The sequence below is a fragment of the Ipomoea nil genome, unplaced genomic scaffold (genome assembly GCF_001879475.1).
Source record: "Ipomoea nil cultivar Tokyo-kokei standard unplaced genomic scaffold, Asagao_1.1 scaffold0684, whole genome shotgun sequence".
In the NCBI taxonomy this organism is placed as follows: Eukaryota; Viridiplantae; Streptophyta; class Magnoliopsida; order Solanales; family Convolvulaceae; genus Ipomoea; species Ipomoea nil.
In genome coordinates this window covers 663,513-682,757 of record NW_017617112.1, presented here as the reverse complement: position 1 = coordinate 682,757, position 19,245 = coordinate 663,513, and the positions used below count along the sequence as shown (strand labels likewise).

Below are 19,245 nucleotides of genomic sequence, written 5' to 3'. Positions count from 1 at the left end.
TGTATTTTTGGGAAACAAAAGAGGGTTAGTTTCTCTACTGCTACACACCGTACCAAAGATGTATTGGAATATATACATTCCGATTTATGGAGACCGACTAAATTCCAGTCTATGGGAGGCTGTAGATATTTTATGTCTATTATTGATGACTTTTCTCGTAAAGTCTGGGTCTATTTCCTGAAACATAAAAATCAAGCATTTTCTATTTTCAAGAAATGGAAAATACTTGTTGAGACTCAGACAGGTAAAAAAGTCAAGAAGCTCAGGACAGACAATGGCTTGGAATTCTGTGAGTCAGATTTCAATGACTTTTGTGCGGCAAATGGAATCGCCAGGCACAAGACCTTGCCTGGTAAACCCCAGCAAAATGGTGTTGCCGAACGTTTGAACAGGACTCTATTAGAAAGAGCTCGTTGTATGCTCTCTAATGCTGGGTTATGGAAACGGCGTGATTTTTGGGCCGAGGCTGTTTCTACTGCTTGCTATTTGGTAAATAGATCTCCACATTCATCCCTTGATTTCAAAATTCCAGAGGAAGTTTGGTCAGGTAATCCTGTTGATTACTCTATCTTAAGAGTTTTTGGATGTCCTGCTTATGCTCATTCCAGTACGGGTAAATTGAACCCGAGAGCTGTCAAATGCATTTTCCTTGGTTATGCCTCTGAGTCAAAAGGGTATCGTCTATGGTCTCCTGATTCTCGGAAAATCATTCTGAGTCGAGATATCACTTTTGACGAAAATGCGCTAATTTCTTCTGGAAAAGTTCCCAGTACAGGTGAGACGCAGAGTACTGGTGAAAAGGTGGAGTTTGAGTTCAGGCCTATTGATAGTATTACTACCACTGATGGTAATACTAAAGATGATGCATCTACTAGCACAACACCTCTCGTCGAGCCACAACGAGAGTATTCCATTGCTATGGATCGGCCTAGGAGGACAATCAAGAAACCTGCTAGGTACGCTAGTGACGATGAAACCAATATGGTTGCTTATGCTCTTTCAGTCGCATAGGAAGTTGATGGTGATCCATCCTGCTATTCTGAAGTTTTTCCTATTGCTAAGTTCAACCAATGCTTGAGTTTAATCGACTGTTCCAGTTATTAATTTCAAAATGGATTTGATCCAAGGTGGAGATTGTTAGAAAATAATTAAGTTCTATGGCTCAAAATCCATTCCACTCACCATGATGCACCACATGCTGCTGTCCACCCACGTCGCATGCATACAGTAGCCTCCTCATTGCACGTCCCGCCGGAAGTGGTGCCTTTCCTCAATGAGCATGCCGTATTTATCTCCTTCTTTCAATTGTATAAATAGCTCATGTTTCTTTGTTATCAATGCATCAATATTGAATTCATTCTTTCTTCTTTCTTTTTTGTCCCCACGTAGAATACATATATATTTATATATATATTTGTTTTCTTTATACTCTTTTAGAGTTTAATATATATATATATATATATATATATTATATTTTCCCAATTTATTAATTTCCTACTTTTGTCATTTATATATTTTCCTATTATTCAACTTCTATAATTCTCAATTTTCGATTCTTCGCTTCCGCATTATTCCGCTATATTCCTAACATATATATATATATATATATATATATATATATATATATATAGAGGGTAGAGTTCAGGTGGGGAACACATTCTCTTGTAAAAAATAATGACATATCCTTACCTTTTACCTTCATAAATCAATGGTTGTGATCTTAACATAACTATATTGAGGCAAAATTGTAATTCTTTAAATTTAGAATTAATCACTCACAATTACTTTTTAAAATTTTTGAAAATATTAAAATAATCCAAAAATCATGGTCTACAAGATCAACATAAATAGAAAGCCTGGATAAATTCATAGTTTTTATGTTCTTATTTGAACACTACACATATATTATATTGGTAATTTCAAATGAGAACAACCTTTTCTATAAAAATGTGATGAATGATCTGACAATTAGTTTAAAAAAAAGTTTTTTTTTTTTTTTTTTTGGAAAGCAAACGCAACATGCATCATGCATTAAGATAATAAACTGAAAATAGAGTCCGGAGGGACCAATCCCAGTACAAAGTGTTAGCCTGAGAACTGGCTGCAGAAGCTAAAGTATGTGTTAAAACATTAGCTGATTTAGGAATTAAACTAATAGTGCAATTATTAAAAGTGGAAAGAGCAGTCCTGCACTCATCAATAACTAAGCCAACATAAGAGAGAATAGGCACCTGAGCAGATAAACAATTTCGGAGCTTCGAGCAATCAGTATAGAGATCCACGGCACTGGGGTTCCTTTAACCACGACATCGCCTCCTTTCATGCCATAGACCCTGCCATGAATGGAAAGAAACATATGTCGGAAGAGGGTCGCCACAAGCTGCTATGAACTTCGAGGAGGATGATAGTAGGATGGCCCCAAACGCTGCTCTTCCCGTTGCATGCTGAAATCTGGCGTCAAAGAAACACCTGGGCGAGTGAGCTGCTGCCACTGGAGGAGATTGAACATGTGCGAATGCTTGCAGCTGGGCGGCTACAACACTAGCAGGAGCAGCAGCTGAACGTGGAAATATGTGCCTGTCTCCAAGCATGCAAAGTGGACGTTGCTGCCTCCAACACTCTACGCGGCAATGGCACACTTCCTTCCTAAACGGCGGAGTTGCGCGCTCTCCAAAGATGATAAAGAACTGCTACAAGCAAGGCCATATTATCCTCATTGCACACGTCAAAAGCATGCCAAGTCTCTTTAGAAAAAGTGCTGGCAGTAATAGAGGAGATAGGCAGAAGAAACATTCCACACAATTTGGGAAAATTCACACAAAACTAGGGCATTAGGGCATGCATTGTATCCCCATGAGCACGGTCGCACAGTGGGCATGATGGACTCACTTCTACCCTCTTTAAAAGCAAGTTCATGGTGGTAGGAAGAATATCATTAAGAGCCCTCCATGAAAAAAGTCCATTTAGGGGGAACCTTCAACTTCTAAAGGGTGATCCATCTATCGAAGTCCCCCGGGAGATTCTCATAATCCCCAACAATACGTCTATAACCACTCTTCATAATCCCCAACAATACGTCTATAACCATTCTTCATAGAATAATTGCCCCTTGTGTCTCCCTTCCAGTACCACGAGTCCTCGTACCCCGGGCTAATAGGAACAGTAGAGATGCGACTTACATGAATAGGATCAAAGAAATCAGCCAAGATTTCGGGGTCCCATGAATTTGTACCTTGATCAATCAAACCAGAAACCAGAGCACCATTTTGAGGCACAGGCATGTTTGTCGTGTGATCTGACTCATAAGGAAGCCAAGGGTGTCCCCAGATTGAAGTCGATTTACCATCCCCAATCCCGCGTCTCACACCTCCACAGATCAGAGCATGAACAACCATAATATTGCGCCAACAATAACTAGGGCGATTACCCAAAGTGGCATCAATAAAAGAAGTTCTAGGAAAATATCTTGCCTTGTAAACCCTTGCAACCAGAGAATGGGGTTTAGTTAGGAATCTCCAAGCCTTTATACCCAACATAGCCAAGTTAAAGACACGAAGTTCCTTGAAACCGAAGCCCCCAAACTTCTTAGGTACACATAAACGATCCTAGGCTCTCTAGTGAATTCTTCCTTCATTCCCAGTACCCCACCAATACCGATTTATAGTTCGCTCAATAGATAAACAAACTGTCTCAGGTAGCAAAAAAACACTCATAGAAAAAGTAGGCATAGATTGAGCCACACTTTTCATTAGAATCTCCTTACCTGCCTGAGATAACAATTTCTTGTTCCACGATGCAATCCACTGTCTGATCTTGTCCTCAGTGTAGGAGAAAGCTGCTTTCTTATTCAATTCCTCCCTACAAACGCAGGCAAACCCAGATATTTACCAAAATTTGGCGCATGTATATATAACCCCTAGAACACGTGCCACCTCCTCCTTGTGCTCAACTGATGTGTTTAATAGACACTTGATTTGTGAAAATTAACCACCTAACCTAACAAGCTCTCAAAAACACTTAGACACTGCTTAATAACACCCGCTTCCTGGCCATTTGCTTTAAAAAACAGAAGGCTATCACCTGCAAAGAATAGATGGGAGATAGGGGGTGCACCCCTAGCTACCCTACACCCATGAATAGAACCCTCCTCTTGAGCTTTCTGTAGCAATAAAGAGAGACTCTTCGACAGATAATAAACAATTAAGGGGATAAAGGGTCACCCTGACGTAAACCACGAGTGGGGATTACTCCTCCACTACTAACACAATTAATCAAAAAATTATAAGAGACCGTTGTAACACAGAGAATAATCAGGTTTACCCACTGTACAGTAAACCCCAGCGCCAGTAACATCCTCCGCAGGAAAGCTCATTCCATCCGGTTATAAGCTTTAGCCATGTCCAGTTTAAGGGCACCCCAACTTACCGCCCCACACTACTTTCTATTAAGATATTGACCCACCTCCGTAGCCACAAGGATATTGTCAGTGATCAGCCTGTTCGAGATAAAAACACTTTGGGATTCAGAGATTAAGTCACCCAAGAGTGGTTTCATCCTATTGGCTAACATCTTGGCCATAACCTTGTAAATCACATTACATACTGCAATGGGCCTAAGGTCAGATACGTATTTCGGTACAGTTTTCTTAGGGATGAGGACCACTTTAGTATCATTAAGACCATCCGGGAAAGAGCAGGAGTTTAAGAAATTAATCACAAAAGAAGACACATCTCCCCCAACCACATCCCAAAAATGTTGATAAAACCCTAGGTTCATCCCATCTGGGCTAGGAGCCTTGTCAAGAAACAAAGAAAACAGAGCAAACTTAACCTCTTCGAGCTCAAAAGGGCGCATTAGATTCTCATTATCAAACTGGGAGACATGGGGAACAATGGAATCAAAGAAAGAATCACCACATACAGAGCCATTTGACTTGAAGATATTATCAAAATAGTTAAGAACAACAGTTTTCATGGCATCCCCTTCCACCCAGTCCCCAACATCATTTTTAAGCTTAACAAGAGTGTTTTTCTTCTTACGAGCATAAGCATACATGTGGAAGAATTTAGTGTTTGCATCCGCTCCCTTTAGCCAATGCTGCTTAGCGCGTTGCCTCCAAAAAACATCCTCCTATGCCTAGAGCCGACCCACCTGCAACTCAATATGCTGGAATTCAGCCAAGGCAATTGGATCCCTGAGCCTCCTTAGTGCCAACTGCTCCTTGCGAAGGCTGTTAATCTGATCACCAAATTTATGGAAGTAATCTCCTCCCCACTTTAACAAGCGCTCCCCACAGAGTTGTAAGCAACCCAATAGACCATCCTCCTTCCCATCCTGTCATGCTCCCTCTACTACCCCCCTACAACCCTCATCTAACAGCCAAGCCATCTCAAAAAGGACCCCCACCCCCCTTCGCCCACCGCCCCTCATGCTAGTGTTATTAACACTCAGAAAGAGAGCCGAATGGTCAGAAGAACGAGTAATAATATTCTCCACATTCGCACCAACCTGCTGGCTGCTCGAACCTGTACTTGCCAAGACCTTATCTAGCCTTTCCTCCAAAATATCGATACCAAAATAAATGAAATAGTTATTAAAATGTGATAAATGATCTCAACGTCCCACCGAGGTCAATCAATGGTTGAGAATTAGTTTTAAAACATGATTTAGCTTTTAACAAATGCAATTAGTACATTTTTCTTATAATTTTTTGTGTTATAAATAAAATTTTATGTTTATACCATAATAAATGAAATAGAAATGTTTTGTTGACAATAATCCAATGATTCATATATTATGGAAGGTGAACCATCACATGATCTAATCATTGTCATGGACAATGTTCCACCTTAGTATACTAGATGTTGATTTTTAGTACATTAAATGTTTATTTTTTGAAGTTTCATTTTTTTTTGTTTAATGACTAATGAATGCTTATTTTTAGGTATGCTATCAAAATATAAATTTGTAATATATTAAATTAACATATATATTAAAAAGGGAAAATGACACTTTTTCTCCCTGAGTTATATACTTATAGCACTTTTTCCCCCTCAATTATTCAAGTGGCTATTTTCCCCCCTGAAATGTTAAATGGACATATTTACCCTTAAAATAAATATTTTATTTATTTTTCTTCTCCAACAAATTATGACCACGATTTTGTTCAAACCGAACAGACACTATAGCAACTAAACTGAAATATTCCAATTACAATTTAGAATCGAAACTTGATATTTAGACTTTAGAGTTTATTAAAATTGCGAACCGGAACGGGCGGTTCATGTTCCGAACTGAAAAAATAAAATACATTTATTGCTGAATTTAGACTATTTTAAAAATAAAAATAAAATGTTAAAATAAAAAAGATTCAAAATCGCGATCTGGATCCGGAACCGCTGGTTCACGGTTCAGAAACAAATTTTTTTGATTCATAATTTTAATAAACTGAAATCTAAATATTGGGTTCTGGATCTGAATCATAATCGGAAACATTCAATTCGATTGCTATATTGTCCGGTTCAGTTCGAACCGAACCGTGGTCATCCCTACGTATAAACAATAATTTGTTGGAGAAGAAAAATAAATAAAATGTTTACTTTAAGGGTAGGAATGTCAATTTAATATATCAGGAGGAAAAATCGCCACTTTTAGAATAATTGAAGAGACTAATGTGCTTACATAAATAACTCAGGAGGAAAAGTGCCATTTTTCCTATTAAAAATAAATATTTATCTATGATCCACATTACAAATTAGATCATGATCCATAGTATAATTTTTCAATAGTTATGCTGTGCAACCGAATGTATCATGCGCATGGTGCATACGGTTCAAAACGACGTCGTTTTGATTAAAAACGCGCGTCCCACTTAAAAAAAAAAAAAATCAGGTTCGACTCTCAGCAATAGCATTATTGTGGATATATAGTTATGAAATTGTGGATATATAGTTATGAAATTGTGGTTATATAGTTATGAATTTATGGATATTTAGTTCATTCATTGTGGATATTTAGTTCAATCATATATTGTGGATATTTAGTTCATTCATTGTGGATTTTTACTTCATTCATTCATTCATTGTGGATTTTTACTTCATTCATTCACTGTGGATATATAGTTATGAAATTGTGGATATATAGTTATGAAATTGTGGTTATATAGTTATGAATTTCTGGATATATAAAAATGCTATTGCCGGGAATCGAACCTGATTTCTTCTTTAAGTGGGACGCGCGTTTTTTTAACCAAAACGGCACCGTTTTGCAACCATATGCACCTTGCAAGGTGCATTCGGTTGCACGGCATAATTTGCGATAATTTTTCCCCATTTGCCAATTGCCATTAATTTGTCACATCAAATTGGATAATTGAATGTCGAAATGCATCTCTAATTATTGTTGGGCTTGAAATCTTCCCTCAATTTATTTTTTTGAAACACTATTATTTATTGGACCTCAAATAGTATTGGGTTCTCTACATCCTCATCAGTTCATGCATAAGCTTTGCGTTTCTCCTATATGTTCAACTACAGAGCTTCGTCTTCTTCATCTTCTTCTTCTCCCACACTGTAAACAAAACTAAAAATAAAAAAAAGAGTTCTCACAATCTTGGCCTCAATGAATTTGGCTTAAAGCCTGGTAGTTGAACTGCTTCATGCATAAATCCTTTTCCAATCGTTATATAACCCTCTGATCTCATCTCCCCAGAAAACATCCTTCGATCAATTCTAGTGTTGTAAGAAGCTCCGATCCAAAACTGTCATCAATGTTCAAAGCCAAAGAAATGCAGAAACCCATTTTTGCTCTCATTTTCTTCACTCTTCTAGCTTCATCAAGTAAGTCACTGGAATATTAAAATAAAGAGGTTTTCGTTTATGGATTAAATTAGTGCATGAAAGTTGGCTTATGTTTGTTGGGTGGAGGCCTATAAGGCTGTGCTCATCCCAGCCAATCTCTCAGTTGCTAAATGAGGTGAAAAAAAAATAACTTTTCCTTTTTCTTTAATGTCACCGTGGCTAGCAAGCTTATTAATGACTGCCATGTAGTGCTTTTCTAGTTTTTTTTTTTTTTTTTATTTTTTTTTTTTATTTTTTTTATTTTATTTTATTTTATTTTTTTTATTTTTTTTGAGTTAATGTTTTAAAGTGATGTGATATTGGGGTCCGCTTTTAAAAATGGATTAGATTTGAGGGATGCAGTGTGAATAGTAAATGAATTACAAATTTAGTGATGTAGAAGTAGGACCTACTTTTGAGATTGAGAGAGTATTGTAGGAATAAAGATGGCCTAAGGGTCAAAGTCTAGCACCATGTGACTAGGGGATTGTTCGGGGAGGCCGATACATGATCAAGTCTAGCACCCTGACTATCGAAAATGTGATAGTCGTCTCTAAGAAAATAAAGTTGCGCCTTCTTACTACTGGCTACTCCATCTGTACCATTTTATTTATCCTACTTAGTATTCATGGGTCAAACCGTCTCTTTATTCTTTGTTTATTTTTTTTTATTATTTTTTTACTCGTTTTTTTGTTTTTTTGTTTTTTTTTTTGTTTTTGTTTTTATTTTTGTTTTTGTTTTGGTGTTTAATAGTATTTTTAGTGTAGTTTTTAAATATATAAGTTTTGTATCACTACTGGAAATTATGGAATTTCCGACCACCTGAAAGTGATTTTTAAATCAAGTCGAGAGCAAAAAGTGGTCGGAAATAGCAATAAAAGTTTTTCCGGATACCAAAAGTGGTCGGAACAAGACTTTCGACTTAATTTAAGATCAATTTCAGGTGGTCGGAAATTTCATAATTTCCAACCGTGTATATACTAATACTGAACTTAATATTATGAAAAATTAGATTAAAAATAACTTCATTCAAGTCTAGTTCCGAACCAGACACATAAAATAGACCGAATGTAGTATAACTTTTGACAGAATGATAAGCCTTTAATTATCTAACAAGTAGTATTAGAGTGGCAAATTATATTATGCACCGCGGTGCATAATCGATTATGCACCGCGCATCTTTTTTTTTAAATGAAAATTAACAGTGTTTATTTCCGCCGTTTCGCACCCTTTTACAAAAAGTAACTCTGTTATTCAGTGTCATTTTGTATACACTGCAGTTTCAGTTGAACACAACTACAGTTTCATTTTGATATAACTATAGTTTCATTTGATATTTTATAGACTCAAATATGTGAAAATGTTATTTAATTTTATTTTATATACACTATAGTTTTATTAAAACACAATTACATGATCATTTTGATATAATTACAGCTTCATTGTACAATATACACTCAAATATGTGAAATGTTATTCAGTTTCAGTTTATATACACTGCAGTTTCATTTCACTATAACTATAGTATCATTTTGATATAACTGCAGTGTCGGTTTGAATATACTGTAGTGTCAGTTGGTGTTTAATACACCAAACAAACGGACTCCGTTAACTCTAACGGCGGGCCGTTTCTTTACTTAAAGAAACGGCGCCGTATATGGGCCGCGGTGTATAATCGATTATGCACCGCGATCTATAATATAACAACTGTATTAGAGTCATGTGGGTTCGAGTCCCTGATAAAAGGCCAAACCCCAACACCCTGACTTTCTAAAAAATGTGATGACTAAAGTAATAAAGTTGCCTCTAATCCTAACAATATTTACTTTTTGATTGTGTTAATTTTGTTTATGCAGATGGGCTACCGTCAAGCAACATTGGGATAAACTATGGGCGGGTAGGAAACGATCTGCCATCTGCCTATGAAACCATAGAAACACTAAAGGCCATGCGCGTTAGCCAAGTGAAGATCTACGACTCCGATCACGAGATTCTGAAGCTCTTATCGGGGACTTACATCCGCGTCACAATCATGGTCCGCAACGAAGATATCCCCGCTCTCGCCTCCAACAACAACCAATCCGCGGCGGCGAAGCGTTGGGTTCACGACAACGTTCTGGAGTTCTTGCCGGGGACGATGATACGAGGTGTGCTGGTCGGAAACGAGGTCCTGAGCGACAGCAGTGCCCAGAGTTTGTGGCTCCAGATGGTCCCCGCCATGAAAAATATCAAGAAAGCTTTGAATCTTCACAACATTCATAACATTAAAGTCGGGACTCCGGTGGCGATGGACATCTTGGAGACGAGTTTTCCGCCGTCGAGTGGGCGGTTCCGGGCGGATATTCCCCGGGACCAAGTTTTGTTACCTTTGTTGAACTTTCTGAATAGGACGAGGTCGTATTTCTTCCTAGACGTGTATCCTTACTTTTCCTGGTCGGAGAATCCGTACAACGTTAGCCTGGATTTCGCGCTGTTCCGGGGAGGAAACGACACGGTGGTCGTGGACTCGGAGACCGGGCTGGTTTACACTAACCTATTGGATCAAATGCTTGATTCTGTTGTGTTCGCCATGCAATATTTAGGGTTTAACGACGTGAGGATTGCGATATCGGAAACCGGGTGGCCTAACACCGGCGATCTCGATCAACCCGGAGCCAGTGTCCACAACGCCGCCGCGTATAACCGGAATCTTGTGAGCAAAATGATGCAAGACCCGCCGCTGGGAACTCCGGCTCGTCCCGGAGTTGCCATTCCGACGTTCATATTCTCTCTGTACGATGAGAACCGGAAAGTTGGGCCGGGGACGGAGCGGCACTGGGGAATTCTCCGGCCGACTGGGATGCCCGTTTACGAGCTCAACCTGACAACGGCGGTGCCGGAAACGGAGTACCCACCGCTGCCTGAGCCGGATAACAACAGGCCGTACGAAGGGAACTTGTGGTGCGTGGTGGCGACGGGTATTCGGATATTGGATTTGGGGCCGGCTTTGGATTTCGCCTGTGCTGCCGGAAACGGAACCTGCGATGACTTGGCTCCCGGCGGCGACTGCTATGAGCCGGTTTCCATTCTGGCTCATGCAAACTATGCGTTTAGCTCATTCTGGGCCAAATACCGGAGCACCGGAGCTAGTTGCTACTTCAATGGTCTTGCCACCATGACCACTGTGGATCCAAGTAAGCATTCTCCTTTCAATTCCTATATATGTTGTATATATAATTATATCTTTCCTATTTCTTAGCCACAGTGTTACACATATCAAATATTCAACTCTGGTATAGAAAAATCAATCTGGCCAGCACTTTATCCTGGACCGGCCCGATGCCAACAGAATATGATACAGACTTAAATGTGCCTCATACAATTAGGGTCGGACTCAAGACACCTTGTGGTTGGACAAAAAAATATATTCAAATTTTATATTATTTATATGAATATTAATAAGGAAAACGCTTTCTTCCTCTCCCATCCTGAACTTCACCTCCAATATTTCCTTGTTGACGTGGCTTTCAGTCATTGGATGCATGCCATGAATTGGTTGGTCACACCTTGGGGTTTAGGGTAGTCATTTGTTGCTTAACTTTATGTCACGACAGAAGATAGCAATGTAAAGGTTCAAGTCCCACTGCATGGGAAACATTGGGGAGGGATCCTATGGATTTAGGATTAATTCAGCATAGTTGGATTTAGTCAAATATAATTTAGTTACTAATTAGATGCTATGAGGCCATAAAAGATGGACTAGAGGGGGAAAATATTATGGATCTCTAGCATTACTTTATTAGTAATTATAAAAATTATTTTAATAATTAGTATAGAGTTTGATATAAATAATAATTTTATTTTTTATAAACTAATGGTGAAATTGGGTTGTTGATTGAACAGGTCATGGAGCATGCAAAGTTCCAAGTGTTTTTGTCTAGAGACGGAGTTAAAAGATGGTTTCGACAAGGAAATGTTTATCATTTATTTGGTGGAATAATCATTTTGTTCATTTAATTTCGTTTTATGGTATCTAAATAGTTATTCTTATTAGATTAATAAGGAAAGTGTGAATAAAGTAATTGCACGAAAATTGTGCAGCTGAAAATACATTTTATTTAATTAGGAGTATATTATATTTTAAGCTCATTTTAGAATTTATTATTATAAAATAATAAAGATATCATTTAATTACAAGGTTTTTCCCTTTTTTCAATTTTTATTTTTCTTTTGTTCTCTTCGCTCATTGCTTAGTTAATTGGTTTTACACGGATTGATAAAGCATAAATTCAAAATAAAATGAGGATAAACTATGAACATATAATGAAAAGTAAATGAATATAAGTAATTTTAGGTGAAAAATAGTTGAAAATTATGAATCTTTTTGAATAGTGCAAAATTAAACTCCACTATTTCAGAATATATAAAAAGAATAGTGCAAAATTAAACTCCACCTATATATATATATATATATATATATATATATATATATATATATATATATATATATAATGATAGAGTTTCACCGAAAATATTGGAGTTCAATCTATAGTGGAGAGCAATGAGAGCTTGCATGTATAGGTAATGGTATTCGGTGGAAGTTATATATATTGTCTTGGCGCTTTTTAATTATAGTGGAAAGCAAAGGAACGTTTATAATAACGAAGTATTCAAGATCATATCATTCTTAGTGGAAATTGTCGAATAATAATAACCGTTATTATGATATACTGACAACTTTAATTTGACAATAATAGTGATCTTCAATGGCTAATTTAATGTAATTGGCAAGTGTTTTTCATCATATCATTTGCTAGTTTAACTTAGTCAATTTCATGAAATTAAACAGGTCATCCTTGTATCATTTAGACATTCCTCGTTCTTTGACCTAATTGGGCCATGAGTATATTCCAACACAACTTATTTGTCATGGAATGTATACCTCAACAAAATGAAAATATATTTGACCCAAATATTGTGAAACTTATATGAAGTATTCAACATGTTAGCCTTGTTTAGTTGTTTATAAAATAAATGTTTTTTTTTTAAAAAAAAAAAAGTTGAAATGTTATGTTGGAGTAGCATTTTTGGAAGCACAATCTATGATAAAAATGGTTGTTGTAGGGTACAGATGGCAAAGGTATAAAAATATGGCATGATCCATTGATTTTGGGCTCAGTCTGATTGATCTTAAATATAAACAATTATGCTTACTTAGCTCAAAGATGTAAAATTCTCTTCTCTTATTAATTAAAACTAGTAAATTAGTCATCATGCGATGCACGAATAATTTTTTTTAATTATATATATATATATATATATATATATATATATATATATATATATATATATATATATATATATATAATAAAATTAAAGGAATTTAATGAAGCACCAAACATACTTTCTCAACTTAATGAAGCACAAAGAGAAGAGTTAACAACACTTCCATTGAGGCTTGATCTCATGACCTCCCACATAGGAGATGTCACTACATGCCATCTGAGCACAAGGTGCTTGACTATATAATTACTAAAGTAAATATGAAAAAAGGGAAATATTTTAATTGTAATTATCTACATCTACAAATCTAATAAGAGCCAATAATGTTAGGCTCTTAATTGGAACAAAAAAAAAATGTTGGTGGTATTGTTTCTTAAAATGAATGGTTCATATTATTTTGATTTTAGTATATTTTTAATGATTTTTCTTATTTACCCTCTATTATATTATTTTATTTCCTTAAATAACCCTAAACTCCATTAGAATAAACTTTAGTAATGGAATATTCCGTTAACTATTTATTATTATTATTATTAAATTACTCATTAATTTTTATAAGAATGGTATTAGATTCGAACCTCACCTCAATCAGAGTTGGCATAATTCTAAAACATATACTACGCATATGTTAAAAATACAATATAAAATATAACATAAACTTTGGTCAAACAATTAGCCCAACTAAATACATAACATTCAAAGTTGAGAATCAAAGATTATAAATCAGGAACCTTGCAATCATTTAAAAAAAAAAAACAAATTTAGGTTAAGTTTTTTTTTTTTCAATTAATTAATCTTCTTTTGATTATATTTTGAATAAGACTCAATATTCCAATTATGTTTTTGCATTGTTGGAATGATTTATGTCATTATGGTATTAGTATTTTTTGTATGTACTTCTATAATGGTACAATTGTACATTACTTTACAAATATTGTACTATTATATTTTTTTTATTGTACAAAATTGTTCTTCCATCATTGTCATACTTGCGCGACCTAACTACAAAGTTGTTGATCAGAAATACAACTATACATGCACTCTAAAACGGTATGACCATTTTTCAAAGAATTGACAATATTGACATCTTACTGGCTCTAATTCAACAATTTTACACATCATTCTCAAAATTTTTTCAATGCATGAAAAGTGAAAACTTATGAAGAAATTTGCATGTTAATTTTTACTATATATCATTATAGCAATATCTATTGTAACCATATATTTTAAATCATTTAGTATTATTCTCTACACTTGTAGCAACAAATACCCTACTTTATTAATTATTACTCTTATTAAATTAAATAAATTAGCAGCTACAACAAAAAATAATACATATGCATTTAATTAATTTATAACTAGATATCTATATTGCCTTTATTCAAAACCAAAATTCACATTATATAGCTTCTTCTTTAAACCTTCTAAGATCGTTTTGATCGCATTCTCAACCTGGCCGTTTGCTTGAGGATAAGCTATTGATGCTTGGACAAACTTCGTTCAGATGGTAGCCAAGAAATTTTGAAACGATCAGCTTTCAAACTGTCGGTCATTATCGATGACACCAAATCGGGAAACCACATTTTTCCAGATGAACCTTTCGCACTGTTGAGAGGTGATAGTGGCTAAGGTTCGACGTTGATCCACTTTGAGAAATAATCAATGGCCACAATTATAAATTGGAAAAAGTGTCAAATTGGCCCCCTAAGTCGACCGGATAGTGCAATTGGGTCCCCTAACTAAAAAAGCTCCATTTAGACCCCGTAAACCTGTAAAATTGTTCAATTATGTCCAAAGTGACTTGTTTAATAGGTTAAAGTCTTTAAATGGTTGGCACGTGTGTTTTTAAAATATTTTTTGTTTTTTTTTTAAATTTTATTTATTTATTTATTAAAATATATATTATTATATATATATATATATAAAAAAAAACACAGCCACCGGTGGCTGCCTAGCACCGGAGTCTGCGTCGTCGCCCGCAGGGAAGAGAAGCTCCTTTGCGCCGTAAATCCAACAGATCATGAAGACTAAATCAGACAAAGTGAGCCTAACCTTTAGCTCTCAAAAAATGGGTAAACTCAATTTTAGTTCCGTAGTTGTTCTTTAGGAATAAATGCTATGAATTATACAGAAGGGGCATAATTTCACCTCCCAATAACTAGAAAATTTCCATTCAACTCTAAATTATTGTCCATTAAATTTTACAATTAAAAAGCATAAACAAAAAAAAAAAAACCAGAATTTTGTCAGAAGAGAATCTATGCCAGAAACCCACATCTACCAAGCTCTGAAACAGCGAGAATTGAAGAACCTTGCTTGCCTTCTTCGCATCATCGCCCATGCCTCCGATTTGCCTTTTCTTTAAATTACTATTGCTTCAGATGCATAAATGGCGCCTTTGCTTTAAGAGGGGAAGACTGCCGGTCTCTCACTCTTGTCTGGATCTGCGACGAAGCCAACAACTGAGTTTTGAGCTTCCGACGGCAAGGCAGCAAGCACTTCAGGCGGTGGAGTGACTACGCAGCTAGCTCGATCTGTTGGATTGACGGTGCACAGGAGCTCCTCCTCCCTACGGGCGACGACGTAGACTCCGGTGCTAGGTAGCCACAACCTGTGGCAGTGTTTTTTTTTTTTTTTTTTTTTTTTTTTTTTTTTTTTTAAATAGTTTATATATATAATATATATTTTAATAAATAAAATTTATAAAACATCAAAAATAAAAAATATTTTAAAAAGACACACGTCGACCATTTAAAGACTTATCCTGTTAAACAAGTCACTTTGGACTTAATTGAACAATTTTACAGGTTTAGGGGATTTAAATGGAGTTTTTTTTTTGTTTTTTTTTTTGTTTATTTTTGTTTTTTTTAGGAGACCCAATTGCACTATCCGGTCGACTTAGGGGGCCAATTTGACACTTTTTCCTTATAAATTTTCTCCGACCGAACAACTTGGGAAAAGGCCCTATGATGTCCAACCCCCACCCAGAAAAAGGTATTGCTATGCTTACCGATTGGAAAAATGTTGAAGGTCGGTCGGGCATCTTGGCAAAAAGCTAGCATGTTTCACATGTTTGGGCTAGTTCTGTACAATATAATTGAATAGAAGGCCAGTAATACCCGATCAGCATAATTTATCTTGCCAACGATCTTCCACCTTGGTGTGATGAGCAAATCCCCGAATACAACTAGGTTAGCTTCAAAATTCGATAGACACCTCATAAAGGGTTCACCTTAAGATCGGCGATACAACTTACCATCCACGACTTGGAATTTTAGAGCCCGGGGCTTCACCTTCCAAGCATATTCTTCATCATTTGGCAGCCTTCCGCTCTCAAGATACTCGAGTAGATCTATTATCCCATTCTCATCATCTACCCCCATCGGTACGAGTAGTAGCAGGTCTATGCTGGCGGTCGGAATGTCCACTACTTTGTGAATCCTTGAGATGTGCTCGGGGGCCTCATGGACGAGCATGGATCAGCATCAACATTCTCCAACCGGGGAATATGCGATACCATAAGGGCTAAATCAGTTTGCACTTTCACGCATCTTTCTCCTAGTTTTTTTTGCAAAACCTAAACTGGATGTGAACATTTCGTACTCGGCTAGCTTCATTGTTGGTTGCTGAAAAACCAAAGATGAGCGCTATTAGAGCTTGAAGCCCTCTGGACTGGTTATGACTCCTCCTCCTCCTCCCGATCCCTTCTTATTACTCAAACCATCGGTTGCAATTTCTCACCAAGGCTCATCTAGATCGGGTTGATCTTTACGCTAGGGGGTCCTTGGCTATATACTCAACCTTGATTGACCATTGGATTGATTGAGCTATCATTGAGCTATATTGAAAGTATCTTTATCACTTATCATGTTTGAATCGAATTGATAACTTGCTTGAGGATGAGCAAGAATAACGTGTGGAAATTGTGATAAGTGCTAAAGACACCACCCTTTAGGGGTCATTAAGGGTTGTGTTGTGCTTAATTTAAGTACTTTGTGGATGATTTATGATGCAAATGATAGAAAATGTTCTAATGAATTGCAAATGCAAAATAAGTATGCACACTTTAGTGTTTTGAAGGTTTTAAGGTTAAAGAAAGGCATTTCGGCGACAGTTCGATAATTTGAGCATATCTTGAGCTAGAAGTGTCCAAATGAGGTGATTCCAGTAGAATTGGAATGACATTTTCAAGGGATACAACTTTCATGAAGATTGTTCTGTCCCACTCAAGGTCCCACGTGCATGGATCGGGAACAGAAAGTTCCATGCGAATTTCGCACTAAATTGGGACTTAGTGGATGGTGCACTTAAAGGAAATTTCAGGATTTAAGCAAGGGCATGTGGGGGGGATTGTCCATCATATATTCCATCATCTATCTTTCATTTAATTCTTCCATTTTTGAGTTTTATATATTAGACTTTCTCTCTCTAGATTCTAGGTCATCTCTAGCCTCTCTCATTGTTGAAGATTCTTGGAGAAGAAGATTGAGAACTATCAATTCAAGAAGCAATTGTAGAAGTAATCAACTATTGCAATCTAATTTGGTATTTTCTTATAGCTTTCATTCTTTAATTGTTGATTGATTTCATATTGCAATGTTGAATTACTTAGCTATGCTTGGCTAGAATCTCTTGTGAACTGGATCCTATTATCTTGTGTTGAATGTGTATTGATCTATAGATTTTTGCTTATATGTTGAATGCCTTGCTGTAAGAGGACCTTGTATGGACTCATTGTATGTGAGTGCACCACATAAATGTAGGTTTGATGAGGATTAATCCTAAGCTCCTCCTTGCATTTCCCTTCTTTAAGATCCGAGAGGCTTAAGTTGGGAATGAGATGTAGACAAGCTGTTTGATGAAATGCTCCTTAGGACCATGGTCACTTAAAGGTGCTCCATTCAAAGAAAATGCCTAGTAAATCGAGAGGTGAACGGTATTAGAAATCATCTCACATAGGCTATGCACCACTAGTTGCACTCCTAGGTTGATTCACTTCACACACACAAGTGATAAGTGTTAAAATGTGTCACTTTTATGGAGTATTTAGGAGTCAGATTTTACTTTAATCGGAGTCCTTTCAGCTTATTATATGCTTAGAATAGCTTATTTTGATTAAAGCAATGACTAATTGTGGTTACATTTGTAGAAAATAACAAAATATTGGCATTTCTAGGACATTTCCGCAATATTTTGGTAATTTGAGCATATCTGGAGTTGGGGATGTCCAAATGAAGTTATTCAAGTGGCATTGGAACGGAAATTCAATGGGCTACAACTTTCATGAAAACCACAAAGGCTGATTCGAAAATCTAGGCAGTCATTTCTGGCAATGAACTCGTCAGGATCCCTGTTTACGCTGTCGTCATGCGAGTAACAACAGAGTAAATATGTCGAACCCATTTACGCCTGCGTCACTCGCGTGAGAGTGGTGCAAATCGTGGCTAGAAAGCTGTTGGCGAAATTTTCAGATCTAATTCATTATCATCTTTTCATCTTTCATTTAGCTTAGAATTCTCTCTACCTTATCTCTAGAATAGGGTTGGATAGCCACACTCTCTCTGTAATTTCAAAGATGACTTTGCACTTGTAGATTCAATTTGGTAACTATCTTCCTTCATCTCTTTAATTCATACTTTAATTTCTCCATTCCATCTCTTATAGTTGCTAGATATGATTTTCTACATGTGTGATTTCAATTATATGATGTGTGGCTAGGTAACCTAGGTGTTGGATTTGATGATCTAGATCTTGTGTGTGCTTGATCCGTAATTGGTTAGAGATTTGATGATGAAATTATGCCTTGAATGCTTTTGTTGCGAATATTGTCTTGTGTTGATCCTCTCCTCATACCGGCCGGGATGAGTAATGCGTTTAGGAGAGTAGAATTGGTAAGAGATTGCAATTCTACGGAGTCCTACATAATGGCGTTCCCCGTCCTTCGATTCGAGAGGGAAAAGCCCCGGAGGAGGCGTAGGCTAGGTGTTTGATAAAATGCCTTAGTCACACTCCCAAAAGTGAGCCATAATTGCATTGCACCAAATCCACTGTAGTCCAAAGCATGCTTAATGTCTAGTGATTCAATCCAACTCCCAACTTTATTTTCCTTGTTTTGTTGTTCCCTTTGTTATGTTCTTTCCCTTGG

The 19,245-nt window shown here is 36.6% G+C and overlaps 1 protein-coding gene across 1 annotated transcript; it reads left to right on the top strand.

The window, feature by feature from the left end:
• The first annotated feature begins 7,718 nt into the window (after nucleotides 1-7,718).
• LOC109175102 (probable glucan endo-1,3-beta-glucosidase A6) lies at nucleotides 7,719-11,876 on the top strand. The gene is made up of 3 exons (XM_019324351.1): nucleotides 7,719-7,838; nucleotides 9,695-11,011; nucleotides 11,721-11,876. The coding sequence occupies exons 1-3, from the start codon at nucleotides 7,769-7,771 to the stop codon at nucleotides 11,756-11,758; spliced, it is 1,425 nt and encodes a 474-aa protein (XP_019179896.1). The 5' UTR covers nucleotides 7,719-7,768; the 3' UTR covers nucleotides 11,759-11,876.
• The last annotated feature ends 7,369 nt before the right edge of the window (nucleotides 11,877-19,245 follow it).

Bases quoted from the DNA above. Each gene is read 5' to 3' on its own strand.
- LOC109175102 (XM_019324351.1), top strand. From the start codon at position 7,769: ATGTTCAAAGCCAAAGAAATGCAGAAACCCATTTTTGCTCTCATTTTC. The intron at 7,839-9,694 runs GTAAGTCACTGG...TTGTTTATGCAG, and splicing joins CACTCTTCTAGCTTCATCAA to ATGGGCTACCGTCAAGCAAC. The intron at 11,012-11,720 runs GTAAGCATTCTC...TTGATTGAACAG, and splicing joins CATGACCACTGTGGATCCAA to GTCATGGAGCATGCAAAGTT.